General features: G+C 37.1%; 1 protein-coding gene across 7 annotated transcripts in view; it reads right to left on the bottom strand.

Moving 5' to 3' along the window:
- Positions 1-16,773: 16,773 nt before the first annotated feature.
- The window catches only part of ZNF280D (zinc finger protein 280D), a 38,656-nt gene continuing 35,956 nt past the window's right edge, over positions 16,774-19,473 (bottom strand). For 2 of the 7 annotated variants that reach the window (XM_063169624.1, XM_063169630.1), the window contains one exon: positions 16,779-19,257. In XM_063169624.1, the coding sequence (XP_063025694.1) occupies positions 18,627-19,257 (631 nt within the window). In that variant the 3' untranslated portion in view covers positions 16,779-18,626. Of the gene's footprint in view, positions 19,258-19,473 lie in introns of all 7 variants that reach the window. The other 5 variants (XM_063169628.1, XM_063169627.1, XM_063169626.1 and 2 more) reach the window with 5 other exon arrangements.

Genomic DNA, 19,473 nt, shown 5'->3' with positions numbered 1-19,473 from the left:
TTTTACACAGGCTTGTCCTTTAGATAGTATATATGTTTAAAAGCAATGCCCATGGACTTTTTGCTTTAGCTTATAAATAACCATTTCCTGACTCCATATTTATTCAGATGTTTACTAGAGGAACAACTGCAGTTCAAGGACCTCATTGTAGTATTTTCAGAGGAATTATCTCTACCCTCTCTGATCTCCATTACCTGTTTAGTATTTTCTTCCCATCCTACAGGTGTCTGTACTACAAAGCACTCTTTTGGGCACTCCTAATTCCTCAATTTTTCCTCTTGTTGTGAAGCATTTTCCATTTGCCTCACTTCATTTACATGTGAGTACTATTACTCCTCTTCCTTCTCTGTCAGTGGGTTTGGAATGACATCTCTCATCAGGTTTCTCCAGGATCCAAGAGCTCTGTTCAGATCTGATTTCTGCAGACAGAAGAAGCAAAAAGTATGACTAACACAGTATCTCAGTTAAATGAAATTTTTCATTGCCCCTCCAACATAGAAACTTGTCTCTTAAACTGCTTCATCTCTTCTTTGCAGGTTCTTTTAATGTGTGGTAGTCAGGTGAATCCCATGGTACATGATTTCTAGTTGCTTGTTATTTATTTGAAATCCAGTCACTTCTTATTCTCACACCATCTGCCAGACATGTCTGTTTCTATATACTGTAGATATTCTAATTTAAGTTACTTGATCCTTAACACTTAGCTCATACATTTTAGTTAAAATGTATTTACAATTAGATGATGAAACATTCACTTACACCTTCTTCATGTATGTAAACTGAGATTCCAAATGGATGTCACTATCAATTTGCCAGGAACATATACACATTCCTTAGTGTTTATATAGTGGATTAATTCTGGTTTAATACTCATTCATTTTTATCCGATCTTCTAAATTTTTATCCTGTCTTCTAAATAATTCATGTAAATAATTTATGTTTATTGACTTTTAAGTTACCTCTGCAGCAAGACTCTTCACTGGCAGCTGCATAAAACAAAATTGCTTTTATCTAGACTGCAAGATTCATTTTCTAAATATTTTCTTTTTAAAACTGACTTGAAAGGAACAATTCATTCTTATCTGCTTGTCATGCAATGCATGATAGTTTCCTGAAGGACTATACATTTTTATTTAATTTCTGGGGGGAGGAGGGGGGTGTTCCTCTCCTGAATTTCAATATTTTGCTATTCAGTATTTGAAAAACTTACTGTCTTTGCCTTCCAGGCAGCAAATATCCACCTTGTCTGGCTCAGCAAGTCATGGCAGAGCATCCTCTTGCTCTGCTCTCAACCTAGGATGGGAAAGGTACCCAGCCAGGCCAGACCTAAGGTGTAGAAGGGAGTCCCCCTGTGCAAATCCTCCTCTGGACACCGGCAGCTTGAGGACAGAAGCCCGAGTCCCTGTAGCAGTTTGTCCTCAACTGAAAGCAAGAAAACAACCAACCAATAATAATCAGAATGTGCCTTCAAAGTAGGATGTGAAAAGTGTAGACTATAAAGTGAGATATATCTTAACTAATAACTATATCTTAACTAGTTTTGGATATAGAAGATCCACCTTCCATGCCCTCAACTGCACCAGATTGAGAATTTGTCCCTTGTTTCTCCAGAAGTTGTGAAAAAAAGAGCTGATTTTCATCCCAAAATGTATGAAAACCCTCCCTAAACAGTAATTTTCTGGCCAGTCCTGTCAGTGATAAATATTAAGGCTCTACTAAGCTGTATTTTATTTTATCTAAGACTTGAACAGTTCAAATTGATCTGAGTAAAACCTGAAAAAACTAGACATTTACTGACATTTATTTTCTAAATAATATTGCTAAAAATGGATAATTCAGCAATAAAATAGGCAGAGCTTACAAGCAAATTATATAATAATAATAATGCTAAACATAAGCTTAGTCATGTCATACTGTAAGGCAAGGCTCTGTAATGAACTCAAAATGAAATATGGCAGAAACATAACAAATAGACAAGAATAACAATACCAGTACACAACAAATGCCAAACCACACATTTTTGTGCCATCTCTACCTACAAACAAAAGATGTTTACTGTGAATTCTTTTTATGCTCTGCAGATTTCATTTACACAAAATTTTGAACCTGTTCTAGTTGGTAATCTTCTAAGTGTAAGGAGATGTGGTAATTAAGATGCTTAAATGTAAAGCCATGAAATAACATGACATTCATGACATGCACCCAAGCTATTCTGTAGGTCTCTTTCAGGTACCTTTTTAATTGTTGATACCCTGGAAACAGCCACATTTTTTAAATAGGTCAAGTAAGTTTTAACCTTAATAAATTAGAGAATTAACATATTTATAATATTCCATAACGTTGTTCAGGTGGAGGAGCTGTCTCTCATAGCCCTCTTCAGGACTGACAGAGGAAAAGCAGGGTCTCCCCAGGCCACATTTTGGGGCATATTGCTCAGGGAGCAAAATCCACATTGTAAAAACAGTGATTCACCTGGGAACAGAAAGGGAAAATGAGCTTTGGCACCTGCTTGCATCAGACTGTGTCCAGCCCTGGGAGAGGATCCTGGCCTGGGGAGAGCTTTTCTACTGGCACAAACCAGAACCTGAAACAGCACAGCAGAACCACATTCCTGGGCACCACCCTCTACACCCTCAATTCTGACTCCAGCTGTGTGCTGTGACCTGGTCTCAGAGTCACCTGCTTTTCTCACAGTAACACCACAGGCACGTGTCACTCCTGGGTTACAGCTGGCTGAATGCAGTGCTGCCTAGGTCTGCCTGAGCATGACCAAAGTGACTGTTTTCTTACACAGTAGATCTTTAAAATTCACTATTAGAAGACACTAAAATACACACTCTAGGCCTTGGCTAAATTGAAGAGTTTGCTGTACCCTGCTCTTCCTTTCACAGAAGTGCCTTGTTTCCCTGGACAAGTTTCTGTATGACTCACCATTTCCATAACCTCAGCCTCACATTCATGAATGCACCAAGGCTATTGAATATTTATCAGATTGTGAACTTTTTTTTTTCCCTGAAAGATTTGCATTTAAATAAACTACAACAAAAGAGAGAGCTGAAAAGAGTCTTCCAGAACTCCCCCACATTACCTCTTTCAACTTTTGTACCATCATAGCAGTCATTGTCTACCAAATCTTCCCAGGCAGACAGAGAATATATTACTGTTGCAAAAAGCAGGATGCAGTTTAGGAACAATAACTGCAAGCGATTACATGAGTTTACAACATGCATATTGTTATGATACTTGTAGGTTTTTATTGCTATTATTAAAAAGTCTACATATTTGCTTAATCCTTCATTGAAACTAATGGTGAATTTGCCATTTATAACTTCTTTGTAATTTTATTTGATTACTTTCTCTAGGAGAATGGTCTGCTAGAAAATCTGAACTTATCTTCCTTTAATTCATTTAAAATTAACTTCCTCAGCATAATCTTTTTCTATCCTCTCCCTAGGTGATAGCCACTCTTCTCACAAGAGAGTTTTCTGGCAGCATTCCCTCCTCATTTTTGGTGCAAATGCCACCAATGAGGACCTGCCACTCTCTTTGGTGCCAAGAGAACAGAGATGTTTCTGTTGGACTGGCTCCAACAAGAGTGAAAAATCAGAGCTTCTGCATGTTCCTTCAAGCAACAAAAAAGAAGCACCCTGATCTCGCCTGCCTACTCTTTACACAGGATTTTCCTTTCCCACAGGCATCCCTGCAACACCTAACATCCACAGAGCAGTGAGTAAGCTCAAGACCAGAGACATGGAGACTTGGAAAAGGCTGCTTAGGACACAAAGCTGTGTGGAAAAGCTTGGAATCCATTTTCCCTTCACTCTCACCCAGTAATGCAGGGAAAGGGAAGATGAAAGTCAAGAAGAAAAAAATTGTTTAAAAAGTAATTGCATAAAAACAGTTTTGAGAGCATGAAGCTGCCTCTGAGGATCTGCAAAACAGAGGCAACCTCTGCTAAACATCTGCAAACCTCAGAGCAACAACTGAGCTCATCTTCCCATCCCTACCCAAACTCCACAGAGAAACAAACAGGAGCAACCTGAGCCTCTTTCTCCCCTCCCCATATCCCACTTGAGGAAACCTGCACCAAGTAAAGGCAGCACCAGAAGACAGACCAGAGAGATCTGGGTGTGTGATGCCATGTACTAAGTCATGCTTGTAAACATGATTTCAAAGGCAGGTTTTGCTTTTGCAAGGGATTTTTTGGCCTTGCTGTTACCATGATGTGTTTAGAGGGCCAAGGACAGAGCAGCAATGACTCCCAATGGCACAGCTGGGGGACAGGATGTCTGTAAGAACCAGAAATCCTGTTCCTTTACTGGGCATTTTACAAGTCCTAATGTTCCTGCTGCACTGCAAGAATATTGAATTTGTACAGCTCCTTCATGCTGGCAATTGCAGTAGGCATAGAAAGGTATTAGAAAAGCCCAAAGAAAGGCAGGATCTTTGCAATTCCCAAGGGGGCACCATGACAAAGTTCACTAACTTCCAAACCATAACACTGCATGGGTTCTGGTGGTAAATGCTAACATTGGGGGTTTTCACCTTATATATTTCCTAGAACTAATGCATACCTTTGTAAATTCAGAGTAATTTCTCTCCCAAGGAAGAGCATCTTCCATTTGAAATCCGCTTTAATGATCGCGCCTACCCCGTTCCACTGAGACCCTGCAGAGGAAGAGCCTCTAATCTATTTAGCTTCATGAAGGGTTTCTCTCTGACACGTGCTCTCCTAATAGACCATTTATCAGGATGAAGGGTGATCCCCAGAGAGTGCAGACAGCAGGACCAGCCTAGCCTGAGTGACAGTCTGTCCAGCAGAGATTGACTTTAATGAAGCACGGAATAAACAGGAAGATTAAGAGAGTGCAAAAATCAGTGACAAGTTTTGAGTCCACCTGGGCAGCTTACTGTGCAGCACAGATCTGTCACTGAGTTATAAATGTTATGTATCTGTTTGGTTGCTAAGGATCAAATACAGCAATCCCACACACATTACAAGCGGAAGCTTTCCCCTTGGTTCTCACCCTTGAGAAAGGGTACCTGCTTTAAATCCAGAAATTTAAAGGGCCGGACTCTGGCAGTTGTCTGGTCTGACCCTCTGCTCAGAGCTGGGCCAGTTTCCAGTAAGTTGCTCAGGGATTTTTCCAAGTAATTAATTTTCAGTTGACAACATTTTGTAAATATTCATGATGGAGTTTGTTTCTCTGTGACAGAAATGCAGTGACAGTATGGCTGTATTGCATGGGATCCATCTTAGCAAAACTCAGACCACAGCATCTCCCAAAATCTTGTTACTGACAATGGATAGAAGGCAGGTGTGCCTGCCAGTTAAACATCTACCTCAGGGTGAGATCATGTCAGCAGCTCTCTGCACTGCCTCTTAATGGAAAAAGATCAACTCAGACACAGACATCTTTGGACAATGACTTGCATCCACAAACATCAGGCACGTAGCCCTGAGGTGTAGCCAAGGCTCATTTTTCATTGTGACAACTGTGACTCTTAGGCCTGACATCTCTCCAGCATCTTCAAACTTATTTTTTTTGCTGGACTTGGATAGAAATTCATAAATGGAGGCTGAAGCTACAAATAGAGAGAAGCTTTTGACCTAGTGATAAGCCTCAAATATGGACAGGATTCTTACTATTAAATAACCTCACAGCTAGGAAAGCCCTATTAGAGTGTATATATCTACTACCAGCAAGAAAGAATCATGTTAAATCTTGTCTCTAGATGATCTGCTGGATGGAAAGACACCACTTGGGTAAAGCAAAGAAACCAATCATCTTTCTGCACAAGCTAGTCTTGAAGAGCACACACATTACTGGCAAGATACTTTACCCCCAAAAACCTGGAGTTTGAGCTTTGCTTTCTAGAGCAGAATTAAGTCACTATTAACTACTTTCAAACAGTTTTGCTCATGCAAATCAAACTCTTTACTGAAACAAAGCAGAAGTTTCCAAACACAAAAATAACTTCAATACATACTGTTGCTGCCAAATATCAGGACCATCTATAGTTTTGGACAAAAAGTGGCTTTGTAAAATCAGCTTCATAGATATACTTCTAGAGTTCACACTGTCCAGTTTATTTCCCTGTAAAAAGCCTGTTTTGTCTGTGCCAATATTCACCTATGACATCCAGCCCAATAGACAACGGCTGCTCGACTGTACAGACGTCTGTATGTGTTTGTGTTTTTAAAGCAGAATACATAAAGTGTGAGCACAAGGAATGAGGCTGGATGTGAAACAAGCAGTACAAGAAGCATTTCAGGATCCCCTTCTGCCCATGCTGCAATTGTACATGGCCAACAGATGATGGCACCAAAATTCAGTCTGTTAGCAAATGCTGCTTGGGAATTGACCAAGTGCTTCGGCAAATACATCAAAATAAATGCACTATAGCTAATTTAAAGTGCAACAAATAGACACAACTAAGGGGAATGCACCTTTTACACTACATCATCACTTTTCCCTGCTCCCTCTTTGCCCACATCTCAAAGACTTGGTCTTTCAAAGTATGCATAGTCATGGTCTGACTTCTGAGGGACACTATGGACACATATTCATATTAATGGCATCATTATACCTTCAGCCTTTGCTAATGAAGTGTTGTATACAGCAGTAACAATGCTCTTAAAAGCACAGGCTAACTACAGGATCAAATGCACAAGCAAGAATGCGAAGCTCAAGAATGTACTTCCAAATGCACAAATAATTTGGCTGTTAGAAGTCACAAATGTACCATACAAATATCCCCATCATGGATATTTCCATGAGTTTATTCAATCTTTCTCAATTGCTCTGGTTTAAACACTGTCAGTTTTGGCCAGCATTTGAAAAACCATCTGGTGTATAAATATTCATAAATTAATTTATGAGAAATACAGTCTCCTTTCACTGCTTCTCAGGTAAACATCAGGTGCAGCTTTAAAGAAGCAGCAGCAGTACAGTTTTAAAGCAGCAAGAAGTGTAGATGTGCTTTAAGATTTGACAAGCTGATTAGCAATAGTATTTCTAATGCTGATTATACCTTAAAGCAGGAAGGAGGCAGGTGTTAAATAACTAAACAAAGTACAACAAACAAACTTTGGTGTTGAACAATTTACTGGATTTAGTCATTCCAGAGGTTTAATGTTGTTTTAGAAGTATTTTCTGTTTGCCATATGTTTGCAGAGCCATCATTAAAACTGTAATTTTATTATTGGAATAAGCCTCAAAAATATTGTGTCCCAGCCTTACCTGGAACCAAAGGTCAGATCAGCATTTTTTTCATGGTTTTAAGCTCTGATATACCTCAAGCAAGACAAAGAGGTCCATTAATTCTGGAAGGCCAAAACCCCATCAACTTGTTAGAAGTATAATTAGTAGGTTGAACTCTATAGTGCATAGTAATGCTAGTGGCCACAAAGTTTTAAAGGGTAAAACTCACTGATGTTTCACAAGGGGTAGTTAAAATTTAAAAAATACCACAAAGTTTAATTATGGAATATAAAGAGTAAAACATTTGACACCTCACACATTCATATGTTCCTACTGCCAAAATGACTGCATTAAAATTTGAAAGCTTTCAACTGCATTTTCTGTGTTTAAAGATCACTGTGAAAGCTATTTCTATAACCTGTCCATTTATCCCTGCTAGCTCATTCATTTACTGATAGGACTGTCATTTGTTGACAGACAGTAATGAAGGTATTAGTAGCTGGTTTATCCTGCTTTGTACATTTTATATACCTTTCCTCATTAAAGAATATTTTGACACATTAGAACAAGACAACATTATTCTTTATGCTTGATGCACAGGTAGCATCTTTTTACTAGAATGTGCCTATGTTAAAAAGAGAAAACATGTTTATTATTAGAAACTGTGCACACTCTGCTTTTAAGTTATGTCAGGAAAGGGCTTTAGATGAGATGTCAAAATCTGGTTATTCAAATATGCAAATATGACTTTTACACCATCAAAAATAATAACAAGATTCAAAACCTACCTTTGTTACTCAGGCAAAGTATGTTGCAGGGATTTTTTTGGCAACTCCAATGCTGTCTGTACTGTTTTAAAGTAAATCTTCTGTTCCACATGACTGATGCTTCTTCCTGTATTTTGAGTATTATACCTTGGTTACTTGCTCAGGAACAGCTTTGTAAATGACAACTAGAATGGAAATTATGAAATACTTTGTTTCTACATGAGATACTATATATTCTCTGCTTAATCTGATGTTCACGTGGGCTAATTTTTAGAAAGTTACTTATTCTCTGTATTTCTGATTTAGATCCATTAAAATCCTTCCTTTCTCCAATCTCCCACTGTAAACTTCTTACAGGATTTTTTATTAAAAGCAATACCATATTTATATGGTATACTTTTTTTTACCTAGTTAACAAAAGATGTACCATGTATACTAGGTTGGGCTTGTGCATGCAGCTGTGAAGTGAAAAATGACAACAAGAGGGATTGGGATTGAAAGGCCGAAGTTGCACGGTTAAAACAGCAGTGTTCATTATCAGTTTCCTAAGTAGCTAAAATAAAAAGCCAGGACAGACTAGAAGGGATTTTGTTCAGTATTTTACATCTTTTCCTTGCACTACTGGTTTTTTTTCCTCACAAGACCATAGATCAGTTACTAAACTACAGAAGTCCGCCCCTGTCTTTATCAACATTGCTATAAATTATTCTAATTGAAAGTTAAATTATAAAAAATGTGAAAAGATTTATTTATCTTTTTTTTGCAATTAAAATACAGTCTTCAAAACTACTGCAGCTAAAGAGAGAGCGCCGAGCCTGGGATCAGAGGTCCAGGACTGAGGCCCTGGAATTAGTAATCCTCAAAGCAACACAACACTAGCCCAGTATCTGCCTAAACCCTCCAGGAAAATACAATTCCCAAAGCCGAAATTCCAACTAATATAAATCAAAAGAGAGGAACTGGAGGGTCAGGGGAGGAGCCTGTGACTGGTAGAAAAGCACCAGAAGTATAAACAGAATTAATTTCTCTACTCCTAGAACACAACTCAGTGATGAGGGGATAGGGAGAATGAAAATCTCAGGAAGAGTTTCAAGAAGCTGCATCTTTCTGGCCACATAAGAAACAAAAGTCTTTTATTTTAAAGAAATGTACAAGGGTTGTAATGCTGTATTTATCTTTGGCCATCTTCTTAATCACATCCAAAATATCATGCTCTGTTCTTCTGGGACAAACATATGTGTGTTCATGTATCTGTGTATTTTAGTAAAATATATAGAACTAATCCAGTGGTCTGATGAGAAATGCACATTACATTTAAATGAGCAAAGGGAATAACAAAGAAAACAGATAAATCCCATTACAGGTGTCTGTGAGGAAGAGAATACTGATGTGAAGCTCCAGTTTGAGAATTTTAACAGCTGTCAACATTAAAATACCCCAGTGGGAATTAGAAGAGTAAAGCCTTTAACAAATCTTGCAGGTTACTGATGTTTGGCCTGTGCATCCACAGAGGGCTGAAATTAATGGAGCAAGGTTTAAACTCAGTGGTTTAAGATAATTTTGTATTCTGGTAAAACTCATCTTCATCATCCAGAATGAATGCCTGTCTTTTACAAAGAGAAATCCAGTAAATGTAGCATTTTCAATCTTTTGAATGCTCAGTCCAACATAGGCAACCAGAGGACTAAAAGAACTATCTATCCAGGTAATTTTCAATTAGTAAAATAAATAATTACAAGTTCCAAGAAGATAATCCTTATTAACAGTTTTGCAACCCCTTAGAATACTCACTGTAGAACAAAATGAGCCCCTCCTATGCTCACTTGTCCTTAAAAGAAAAATTATGGAAATAAAAAGAATAATAAAAAATATTTAAAACAGTTGATGTTAACGTGTTTGTGAGAGAAGGAAAGGTGACAAACTGCTCCACTGGTGAAGTCAAGGGTCTTAATTGTTATTTTGAAGGAAATAACCACAACTATTACAAATGAAGAGCCATTTTCAATCACTTGTAATAAAAGGGATATCTACAACATATATCCAGAAACAGATTAAGAACCATCATACAACTGAAAGGTAATTTGTACACACACATAAAATCTCACATTTGAGTCCAGAAAGATCAGTGTTGTAAACCGGTATAAAAAATTCAGCATATTTAAAACATAACAAAACTTTTGTAAAGTAACATGTTTTCCCAATTGTCCACCACCTAAATGAGCAAGGAAAATTGGGTGCAAGAGAGACTCTCTTCCTAGAGTCCACCTTCTGCAATGAAATCTAAACCATGGTTAAACCCAGTTTTTTAGCTAACTACAATACAACACAATAGTATTTGGCTAAGCCTGAAGATCTCCAGGGATTATTAACCCTTTGCTAGCAAAGTAATCATTAAATTAATTTTTTGCAGACTGAGGAAAGCAGAAAAGAAAACATCAAATTGAAGATCTAAGGTGAATAGAGCACTAGTCTAATTTCTTAAATGAGCTAAACCTATCCAGTGGCTGGAGCACATACTACTCATCCCAGAGCTGTCTGAAGGTGAAGTGAAAACAGGCTACATCCTGCAGCACTAACTCATCAACTGCCATGAAGAAATCTGTATAAGTACAGAGTGCTGGGGATGGTTTGCAGTGTGCACTCTTCAGAATGTTGCTAGAGAAATGAGGCAGTTACAAGTGTATTGCAAGAGAAAGGATCTGACTGCAATTAAAGGCATTAAAGGCTTTTAAAATTTAATGTGGATACCAAATTACATCTTATTTCTCTTTCCTTAACAAACAACAAAAATCTTATAACCTAAAATAAGCTTTTTAAAACTTAGAACAGCAGCTATTACTCAGTGGCTGTATTGTACTATCACCCTGAAAATACCACCCAATGAGGTGTACTTGTTGTACTTGCCCCACAAATATATGAACCAATCCCTATCCTAAAGGGTTTGTAGTTTGCATGTTATAAAGTCTAATTACAGTGTGAGCATAAACCACAAAACCACCTACAAGTGGCAAAAATCTGAAAAAATCAAGATAATTACAACCCTTGCTCATCCTGATTTTTGAGGATATTTTTAGAACAGCATAGGCTGATGTGCTCTGAGCTTTTTTATATTTGCATTAAGTCCTCTGTGATTCCTCCTCTGAAATGTGTGCATATGCTGAGTCCATGTGAGATGCTACCACTGGCGCTTGTCATAAGAATTAAATCCCTCTCAAGCTTGTTTACAGCTCAGCACTTGTCATACTGCTCCCCTGAGCTTCATGCCTGGTTGGGTTTTTTCTTTCTCTTTGGCTTTGTGAAAGATTTAATTTCTTTTTTGTTTATGTGTGTACTTACACTTGCAGGTGCAGAAAAGAAAAAAAATCACTGTACCCAGATGTTCTGAAGCTGCAGTAGCATACATACAGCTCAAATTAAGGAGAAAAACTGTAGCAGATAAAACCAACTTTCTCATACATTCTAGAACATATTTAATAAACTTATCATGTTTCATTGACAAGAAGACACTCAAATTCCATTTTAGGAAGACCAAAATATCTTACAGTTGTTTTCTTTGCCCTGTTGCAAATAGATTTTTAACATCTGAACATGGTCCAATTACTCCTATTTTCAGTTTCACTAATATCCTCTTACAATGGTTACAGACTCCATCACCACTACAGCTACTGCAAACCAAGCTGTCTTAGCTCATTACTGAATTTGTTGAAGCTCCCAGTTTCATCCAAATGTTCACTCATAATTTGAAAATTATATTGTATTGTTAAAAAAAACAACAAGCACAAAACAAAAGCAACAAAAAACGCCTAAACAAGCCTCTTGTTTCTGTAGTAATAGGAGAAGTCATTGTCTGGACTGCCTGTAGGGACTGCAGTTCTGATCACTCATGTCTAGTTAAGTATGTCTCCATTTCACAGCTGTCACTGGTTAACCCTGCAATTCCTTTACCCACCACACAGAGTCCATGAAAGGTGAAAATACCACCAAGCTGTGGTTCCACAGGCAGCTCCTGCAGTCATTCCTGTACACACACAGAGCCGTGGCTTGTCTGCCTCACCTGCCCAGCAGCTGCAGGCAGAGCCCTTCCCAGGCAGCACAAGGGCTGCTCCTGCCTTGGCTCCACCTCAGCACCTGCATGGAGAGCCTTTCTACATGCATGGTCCTAGGCAGTCCAGTTTAGTCACACAACTGTGTGTGGAACAAAAGAATTCTTCTGTGAACTTTTTTCTGATCAATTTTTACCTTTTGACTTTTCTAGTCATGCATAATTTGCAACACAGAACTTGCTGACAATGGGAATAACAAAAATACAAGCATCTGATGCAGAACCCACTGGAATTTTAAAGGGCACTCTTGTGAAACCTAAACAGATGAATCTGCTTTTTTTTTAGCTGTTTTCAGCTTCAGTAACCTCCTCTAGAGCTCCACTGGACACTATGTGCAAGAGCCTGATCAATGGTTCTATGACATGACCTCTACAATCACAGCATTTTGCCTGCTGGCACAGTGGGGAAGTCAATTTTTTTTACTTTTATACCCAAATATTTGTTGGGTTTTCTCTGGAATTCCAGCAAGCATTAACATTTCCTTCTCTGCATGATCAGCAGGGTAAATGGAAATAAAAAGACCTAGTGGCTAATACAAGTGAGGTGCAGAAAGTGCTTTTCACCTCCCCATAACCAGATACATTGCCATGATATATATTACACTTGAGGGACAGGAACTATGTTTGGACCAAGTGAACTTCGTCAATTATTGATCTTTAACTAATTGGTGCACATTAAACTCAAGAATATCAGTTTAGAGCTAGGTCAAATCTTTGTGCTGTGAAGTGACTGGTTTTGTCTGAGGCTGCACAGAATTTCATGTTTCTTAATAGAGATGTCTACTCTCATTAACCAAACTCTTATTAAATAAAAAAACCAAAGTAGAAGCATTTTGCTTGTACATGTTCTATATTCCACTCACAGTAAAGTTCCCATTTTCTGCTGCTTCTTATTGATCTTTTATTGTAATGAGGCATCTTGGTAATCCAATAACACTCTTTGTTTGCTGCTTTGTGTTTTCTCTGGAGATTCTGTTCAGAATTCCTATCACCTTTAGCATCACCTATAAAGAAGACAATACAGCTATTATGGCAGGGGTCAGTTCAGAGTGGATATATTTTACCCACTCTAATTAAGGATAAGCAAAAGACCAACCTTCTAAACATTTTTTCCATAGCTCCCACTCCTTGTTCCCTGTAGTTTTGCAGGTTAACATACATAGAAAAGAGATGTGACCAAGAAATTCTCGTAACAGTGCAAGTAGATTGTAAGCTCTCTCAAACAATACAAACAATTTTTTGATGGAAAGAACTAACACATTTGTAAGGACTGTGTAAACACATTCAATAAAGAATACATTAATATAAATCACAAATTATGTGAGAGGACAACAGATATTATTATTACTGTCAAAATATGAATAGCAATTAAGAGGCAACAATATGTTAAAAGCTTCCAATATAGCTGAGTAGCTCACCTAGTCAAGAAGTGTGCTTGGATTAGTAAAATGCTCTAATTCAAATATAATGGCAATTTTAGAACAAACTGTTTAGACAACTTTATGCTCAAAACAGCCTAAGGAGTGCTGCTGAACTCTCATTTTAAACATGATAAAAACAAGATCCTCTTTGTGTTTTATTACTCCGTTCAGATACATCAGGGAAAATAAAAATCAAGTTATGTTGTCATTATAGTTGCACATAACTCTGTGTGTGTACACAAAGGAATGAAGGAACAGTCCATAGTAGCTAAGGCTTCACTTTCCTACACTGCCACCATTTCTCTAGCAAGTTCTGTGTTTCTGAAGTTTTCCTTTAAGGCAGAATTGCTCATAATTACTCACAGAACTGGGATTCATTCTGACTGCCTCTAGTCTGTCCCACTTAAATGATATCTAACAAATACACCGGATTTCAGACCTGGAACACTGGAACAGACCTGCAGGTGATTTTCCTTTAATCAAAAGGATTAATTCTTAAATACACTATTTATGAGCAAAAGATATGAAGCTTACATTTTCAAGGCTACCACACTGTTAGTATGAGACAACTTCCTTCTTAAAGAAACCAGTTTATTCACAAAAAATTTTGGAGAACACAAATGCCTAACACTGAGACATTAGTGAACTAAAGTATGAAATGCAGTTTATTTACATTAGATTCATAGCATAAGCAACCTAGTAATGCTGCTTAAAAATGGAGATTTGCTTGCTAAAAAGCTACTTGTTTTGATCATGGATTTAATCTTATTTTGGCCTGATTACAGCCCACACATGTAATTTGAGGAGTCAATTTCCTTAATATAAAGATAAATTTGTCCAAACATAAATGCAGATACAGGTATAACATCACAGTTATCTTTCTGGTTGTCAGAAAAAACTCAGCCTCTCTGATATAATGGTTTCAAGAGGAAAGAGTCCCTCAACAAATCCAGCACATTTTTATGTCAACGAACTCATTAGCTTTATAGCACCTTGAAGGCACAACTAAATTCACCTCCCTCAAAGTATTTCATAGATAAACATTTTCCACTTTTTTGTTTTCTTTAATCTGGTGCAAAATGGAAATACCAACTTTACAAGGTTAATTTGGGTCAATGAAATGACTGAGTACAAAATTTTAATTAGCTGTCTTACAGCTATAATACTGTTCCAAAACTCAAAGGAACTCTGCAGAGTGTCTGTAAACTTGCAAACTAATATGAAATACCAGTCTATATACTTTCCCTTTTAGTACAGAATTGGGAAGATTAGAGTCAAAATCCTGCATAAGAACAATGTTCAAAAGAGATAACATGCCACCCTTCATTGAAGGACTGAGAACTGTCCTTTTTAATTACATTAAAACTGGAATAAATATTTTCTTCAAAGCAAAAATATTCAATGTAATCATAAAACATACTTACCTTTTTCTTTTATTAAGGGCATATGAAGCATACATCAAAATATACAGGATACAGCTAGACAAAGTAAGTTCACAAGCTGCAAAAGCCAACACTAAAGAAAATAAAGTATTATTAAATTAAATTTAAAATTAAGTATAAATTTTCCCACCACAAAAACATCTGAGTGGTCTGTAACAAAATTCTGCTGTGATAGCTTATGGTCACAGTCTTTAGTGGAAAATTTGTGTATCTGACAGTATTAAAAAAAATTACTTTTCTGCATGCCAGCATATAAGTAACAATGCTTAATGCCTGCAGAAAAGCTTTAAGATCTTTTAAGGTGCTGCAGAATACAAGCATTACTCAAGATTCTTTACCCTGACATTTAGTTTCTGATTCCTTCTAAAGGAGCATGACAGAAATGAGATTTAACACGTATCGCCCAAGGTTCTTTTCTCTCACTGCCCAAGGAAAAGTAGACAAAGTTTTGTTATAAAAATTTCCCTTTTTAAATTACATCACACAATACTTAGAATTCAGTGTGTGCTTCAATTGGATTTTTTTTCCTTGCATTTATTCAGCCATTCCATTTAGAAAATTTAAATCACAGGCGAACCAAAGCTTCTCTCCCAAACTGCACAAGACAAAGAGACACTGGTTGCACTTGAGGAACATCCAAGTGACTGAATGTTCACTGATCATCATGATGACTGCAGTTTTCTAGGAAATGTCAATAATGTAGAAAGCATACACATGGGACACGAATTCCTTAAAAACAAGCACTATATAAACAAGCAGCAGTGATTTTCAAGCAAATATGATGAAGTTCTTGAGAGGAGGGGAAAGGGTGATTCTACTATGGACACCAAGAATTAAGTGACTGTTTTTAGGTAAGGCAATGGAAACTGGATGTGAAATGTCTTCTCCAGGACAAAAAGGGAGGTGACACTCTGTAAGAACTACTGATGGCTAGATGGAAAAAACAACTTTTAAATGACTCAGAAACAACAAATTCAATCATGTGCAGTCATGTTCAATTAACTGAAAATGCATTAATGAAACTTGATCCTCTACAGCAGCTTCTGCCAAAAGTACCAAGTCAACTTCTCTCTTCCTTGGGAAACCTCCCAAATAACATTATAGAAATTTATCTTTGTACTTGTGCAGTTTCCTACAGTATTTAAGAGCAAATCTTTTACTCCATACAGGAAAAATAGTGACAAGTTTTAGTTTTCTATCTTCATAAAAATACCACGCCAGTATTTTCATGATACTCCTTCCCTCCATATAAAAGGTATCTGATGCTTTTGCTAGAACAATCAAGTTCTTCCACCTCTTCTTTCAGAAGGATCATAAGATATTTGAGTGGTTTTTACCTAACGTTACTTTTTGCATATTCAAGCATTGTCAACATGGTTGGAAACAAACAACATTTTACATAATAAGTAGCTACCATGGATATAATTCTGCCCAATATGCAGGCTTTTGAGTTCTATTTACCACCTTTTCTCAACACTATGAGGCCAAATCCTTCCAAATTCTTATTAAAATGGTCAGGTTTTACAAGTTTAAATGCATTATAAAAGACACGTGGAAATTTCAAGTATCACAACTGGTTCCAGTTGAACTTTTATCTTTTCTAACATCACATATCAGAGCATTTTTCAAAATATATAATTTATGTGGAAGATCACCAAGCAGATTAAAAACACTACAGATTTCCCTGGGTTCCAACACAGATGCATTCAGCACTCCCTTGGTAACATACACATCCAGTTTTGTAGTTGATGATCTGCTTTAAACTGCATAAAATAAAGCATCACATTGAGTAACCTTGCATGTGTAAAAGCATGAAGACATCAGACTGGTTACCCAAAGCACTATTTAATGGTTTCACTAAAACTTTTAAAGAACAAAGGAATAATGGAACTTATTCTTCTCAGCTTTTTCATGTATTGTGGTTTTGAAGTTCTCCAAGAGGAAAATCTCAGAGCTGTGAGTACATAAACTGGTCCATTTTCTTTTTTAAAAATCTTCTACACGTGCATGGGTGACAATGAAGATGCGGTCTAAAATTTAAATTCTACATCTCTTTAGAGCTTGAAGGAACTTTTGAGGCTGTTGAGATCTGTTTTATTTAGAGGTTCCAATAGTAAGCTGGATGCTCTCTAGATTTTAATACTGTTAGACTCACTTAGCAGCTGAGCCCAGTGACCTTAAGAGGACAGAGGAAACTTCAGTTGCAGGCTGATGGGCCAGAAATAAATCTGTATAGTCTGGAAAGGTTAGCACACCATATCACAATACACAGGTACAAAAAAATGTTTATGCATAGGCACTTGCTCATTTAATTCTAAAATAAAACAAACCAACCAACCAAAGCCCAACAAAAATCCCCAGTGAAACATAGGCCTAAAATTCACAATAATGAATTACTTACTTTTTTGGGAACTGTCACTAAATCTTTTTCAAAAATAGGAGAAGGCTATGCCCAAAGTTTCAAGTTGAGCATAAAATTATACACAAAGACAATTTTTTGTTGCAAATATTTACTCAAAAAGTAATAATTTACAGCAGTACTTTAACAGCTGTTCAAAACATTTAACATTCATTAAAAACAAAACTGTAAGTCAAAAGCACATTCTGAATGTTTCAAATGGAGCAATTAAATCAAAGGAGCAAGCTACTGTTATCATATGCATTCCTAAATCTAGCTAACTAGAAGACAAAAAAAAAAACCCAAAACCAAAAAACCAAACTAAAACCAGCAGCCATTTTTCAGTACATAACTTAGACTACAAAAAGTCCTGAAATTGAATTGTACAATACTACTTTATATGCCCTTGTGTCCTATTTTTAAGTTAGCCAGTAGCAGCTGCAAAATGGCAAAATGCATGCCAGGTGGTGTTTCCAGTTTGGAGTTTTCCTTATTTTTGCTTAAAACCATTATTACATCAAACCATACTTTGGTGTGACTTACAGACCATTCCTACAGGTCTACACCCAAGAGGAATTAACCCAATGGTAAAAGCCTAAGAGCTACAGTACTTTCAGCATTGTGTCCTACTTCATACTGCTATGTTTGGTAGTTCTGCACAGCCTGCACAGTGAAAACTCCACAAATATATTTTTATTGTAATAATTTCACTTTCACTGAAAGTTTATTAAGGTAAGTTTACAGCCTGGCAGGATTACACCTGTACAGAGGTGCACAAATTCATATACTTCTGTTTACATGCTTTTACAGACAGGAATGTGACACCAAGTTCCAAGGTTTATATTTACCTAAACTATCAGCAGACCAATAACCTCCATTATAAGTGTGCTCCATGTCAGCATCAAAGGAAATTCCTACTCAATCCCCTGTTCAATGATATTCACATTAAAGAATTTAGAAAAATACTTTCTGGGCGAACAAATCACCTTATCCTGGGCTAGTTAACTATAAAAAAATTAGAATTTATACCTCTTTTCAAGTATCAATCTAATAATATATCACATCCAAGAGACAGGAAGATATATTTTAACATGTTACCTTTCTGAAGCTTAATGAATTCAGTCATACATACACATACATGCTACTCCATATGCAAACTTCCCTTTGGTGTCCCTTTCTCTTCTCCTCCCTTTCAAAATTTTTAGTCTTTAGCATCCGTGAGCACACTCACCAGGAATGGTCCATGGTGTTCTTAGCATAGTTTAAAACAAACAATAAAACTAATACAATTTCAGCTTGCTTCATTCTCATCTGTCTTGTTTGCAGTTGTTTCCATTCTGCTGGGATTGCTTTCTCTAGAAGTCTCATCTGTTTGTTCAGTGAGCTGTCCAGCCTTCTTTGACGAAGGTGCGACATTACCTTTTTGGAGAATTTCAGTAGCTTCGTGCTCTAGTACTTCTGATGGAGTTAAAGGCTCCAAATGAATACTGCCTTGTTCACTGATGTCTGAACTCACAGATTCAGGCTCATCCCTCTTTCTCAGGAACTGCTCAAAGCTGACATCTTCCCCCAGGGTCAGCTTTAAGTCCCTCACGTTCTTGGCTGAAAGCGCAGTTCCATCCCAGCCACACGCTTTTGTCTGCTCATTCAGGATGTCAGCTGAACTTTGGCACGTTTTCATCTCACTTTCATCATGAATACATTTTTCTTTCTCATCTACTAACTGTTTGCTGTTAGCTGAATCACAGTATGCTCTTTTCTCATGCAAGGAATTCTTCGAGCAGTTGCCAGGGAGTTCCAAACGACGGACATTTTCTGGATTTGACAGTGATGAGTCTTCCCTCTTTTCAACAGATACAACTTTTTTAGTTTGATTTCTACTGCATTCTTTTGTTTCATCTGAAGAGTCGTGCTCTTGTTTGCTGAAAAAAATCAAAACAAGTTATTTTTAGATATGATTTCTATAATTATAGGTTATAAATGAAAAAAAGCAAAGCTTGGCTATTCTCTGCAAAGTGACACTCGGAGGGGTATTAAAGATTTCCTCTTTGGGATTTTCAAGAGGATTCAAAGGAACAAAGGCAGAATTTAACTAATAGCTGCATTTTTCTCATCTATTTACAAACTCAGCTCTGTAT

The sequence above is a fragment of the Melospiza melodia genome, chromosome 15, assembly GCF_035770615.1.
Source record: "Melospiza melodia melodia isolate bMelMel2 chromosome 15, bMelMel2.pri, whole genome shotgun sequence".
NCBI lineage: Eukaryota > Metazoa > Chordata > Aves > Passeriformes > Passerellidae > Melospiza > Melospiza melodia.
This window is presented reverse-complemented; position numbering and strand designations above follow the sequence as displayed.